The sequence below is a fragment of the Dendrobium catenatum genome, unplaced genomic scaffold, assembly GCF_001605985.2.
Source record: "Dendrobium catenatum unplaced genomic scaffold, ASM160598v2 fragScaff_scaffold_1063, whole genome shotgun sequence".
In the NCBI taxonomy this organism is placed as follows: domain Eukaryota; kingdom Viridiplantae; phylum Streptophyta; class Magnoliopsida; order Asparagales; family Orchidaceae; genus Dendrobium; species Dendrobium catenatum.
The window spans coordinates 1043107-1046018 of NW_021319525.1; the positions used below are offsets into that span (position 1 = coordinate 1043107).

The window sequence follows — 2912 nt, forward strand, 5'->3', positions numbered from 1 at the left end:
CATCTGGAACACCCTGCGAATTCAAGAAGAGTCTATAAGCTGCCACCAAAGAAGAATAAGAGAATAACAAGTAAGAAACGCCGACATGAGTTGACAATGTGCCAAATGGAGAATTTTTATGTTTTAACTATAAAAAAAATTTATGAGAAAATAAAAATCAAAGATGTGTTGCTTCATGGAAGTCTACCTCTGAAGGAATGAATATATTGGTCTAATTATTCTATTTATTAGTCTACTTTATGATCTATTAAGATTTTATTTGCGAAAGTTTTCTTATCGTTTTTTAAAGAAAATTTTTAGTACAAAATTTTATATAAAGCAATAAAAAATCAATTTTTAAAGCAGCCTCAAACTAAGGGCATCTCCAACTGAAAACCTCATTTTCCACTCTAAAATGTCGTAAAACTTCAAAATGAGGTTTTTCATCTCCAATTGAACTCTTTTTTTTTTTTTTTGTTCGCGTGCTTCTTGGCAAAGAACCATATCTCTCATGTTTCGAGCGCTTCCTGTGAAGCCAAGCAAAGTGCAAAGGTAATAACTTTTTTCGGCGTAGGTGAACAATCCGACGTCAATATTGGCATTGCATTGTTCACCTACCGATTTTTGACGTGAGATTTGGAGTTCGAATGTGACGATTTGCGGACGGCAAACAATGATATGCAGTTCGGTTGAAGATAATATAAACCTAAGTCAAATATCCTTTTTAGGAGAATTTTTTTTTGTGAGGAGTCTGGAGGTAGCTTGCGTCCAGACTCAAATCAAAATAAGTCACGTCGACTGAAAATAGCCTGTGTACAACTTTGTACACAGAGTGTGTGTACAGACGATGTGAGCAATTTTGATTAGAGTCTGGAAGCATCTAGAGTCCACAAAAAATAATTTCTCTTTCTTTTAGTGATGCTTTTGGATATTATGAGGGGGATATTGGACCATGATGAATGATCTCAATCCCTTATCTTTCCAATGGGTTCATTGTATTTGCACCTTTTCAGGACGATCGTATGGCCTTTGGCGGTGCAGAACTTATCTTCATAATGAGTTTCATAGCTGATTGACAGATGCATTTTCCTTTATGAGTTCAGATTTTGAAAATTTTTTACTTATTTTCTTCTTTCTGCTATGATTTTGAGCATTGAATGATTTCTTGTTGCAGCTTTTGTGATTTTCTGTACCTATGAACAAAATGCAATAAGCCAATAAGAAATCTGAAGCTCTTTCATATCATCAAAATTACAATTACATCTCCTCCCTACATACTCTGTTTCATCATCTGCTTTCACATTACCAGCAAATGGAACAGAGTCCAACTCTTCTTCCTTTACATCCATAGATTCACTCCATAAGCTTACAAATTCGTACTCAATGGTCTCAGCGGCCATGTCCCTTCCGCTGCCCGAACATTCAGCGTCGTCTATGTCTTTTGACAGTTCAGAGTCCAGAGTCACAGACTCGTCGGTTTCTTCGTTTCTTTCTCTGACTTCAGTCCAACTATCATCCCACGCCCAGTTCGCCGGCGGTGACTCAAGCTGCCGGATTCTGTTAGGTGAATTTATTTCTTGTGACGCTAATTCCTCCTGCTGCTGCTCCTGATCATCCTCTCCGTCTGTTTCCGAGTCCCACAAATCTAACTCCAGAGTGCTCTTTGGTGATATCCACTTTCCCTTCTTGCTGCTGGAGCAGAGTTCTTCTGCTTCCGCAATAAATGGGTGGTGAAGAAGCTGCTCCGCTGTCCACCTCTCCTTCGGACCCCGTCTCAAGCACTTGGAAACAAAGTCCTTCCCTTTGTCCGAAACCCAATCCGGCAACGCCGGCACGTCGGAAGAAAACGAAATTTGGTGAATAGCCGCAACTGGATTAGTGGCTTCCGGCCACGGAGACTTTCCTGTAGCCATCTCCACTACGGTGCATCCAAGAGACCACACATCGCCGGCGATCCCCTGTTCCTCCCCTCGTACAACCTCCGGCGCCATGAACGCCGGCGTCCCCATCACCGACCGACCGCCATCACCAACACTCTTGGCGCATCCGAAATCCGCAAGCTTGACGATGCCATCGGAGCAGAGAAGAACATTCCTCCCCTTGACATCGCAGTGGGCGATGTCGTTCGAATGGAGGTAGGAGAGCCCGAGTAGGATCTGGCGAGTGAAAGATCGGATTTTGGACTCGTCAAGCCGGCCGGCGAAATCAGAGAGGGCTCCTCCGTTAGCGAGCTCAAGGAACAAGTGGTACGAGTCGCCGGAGATATCAAAGCCGAGGTAGGAGATGATGTAGGGAGACGAGAGGGAAGACAGGATACTCTGCTCTCTTTGAAGAAGAGAGGAGCGGGAGATGGGGGACGACTTGACGGCGAAGAGTTCGCCGGAATTTGATTCGGCGGCGAGGGAGACGGTGGCAGTGGCACCGTAACCGATGGTCGGACCAACTTTCCAGCTGCCGTTTACTTCCATTTGTGATTGCGTTTCAGTTCTCATCTTCTGCGCGTAAACAGAAAATCTCTCTTTGCGCTTTCAGCTCTATCTCTCTCTCCCTCTTTATATAAACAATCGAAAAAAGTGGTAGCCTTAATTAGCTTGTTCCTTCTCCCATCCGCCCACGTTTCTATTGTGTTGCTCTAAAGCTATTGATTTACAATTGTCACATGTGATTAATAAGATTAGTAAGGTGAAAAAGTAAAAAAAAAAATTAATGATATTAATAATTAAATAAAAAAATCTTTATTTGCTCTTATTTTATTTTTATAATATTTATTTATATTTAATATTAGAATCACTTTGATTTGTCCGCAACATAAGTTAGGCGTCATAAATTCTTATTTCTTATGAGGGATCGAGAATGGCGGTAGACATAAATTAAATTCATTTCTATCTTATTTTTTATGCAATTTTACAATTTTTGTAAAACTATTTTTTGTA

General features: G+C 41.2%; 1 protein-coding gene across 1 annotated transcript; it reads right to left on the reverse strand.

The window, feature by feature from the left end:
• Positions 1–1106: 1106 nt before the first annotated feature.
• On the reverse strand, positions 1107–2585 carry LOC110108551 (mitogen-activated protein kinase kinase kinase 18-like). The gene has a single exon (XM_020839234.2). The coding sequence runs from the start codon at positions 2469–2471 to the stop codon at positions 1173–1175; it is 1299 nt and encodes a 432-aa protein (XP_020694893.1). The 5' UTR covers positions 2472–2585; the 3' UTR covers positions 1107–1172.
• Positions 2586–2912: the final 327 nt, after the last annotated feature.

Bases quoted from the DNA above. Each gene is read 5' to 3' on its own strand.
- LOC110108551 (XM_020839234.2), bottom strand. From the start codon at position 2,471: ATGAGAACTGAAACGCAATCACAAATGGAAGTAAACGGCAGCTGGAAA.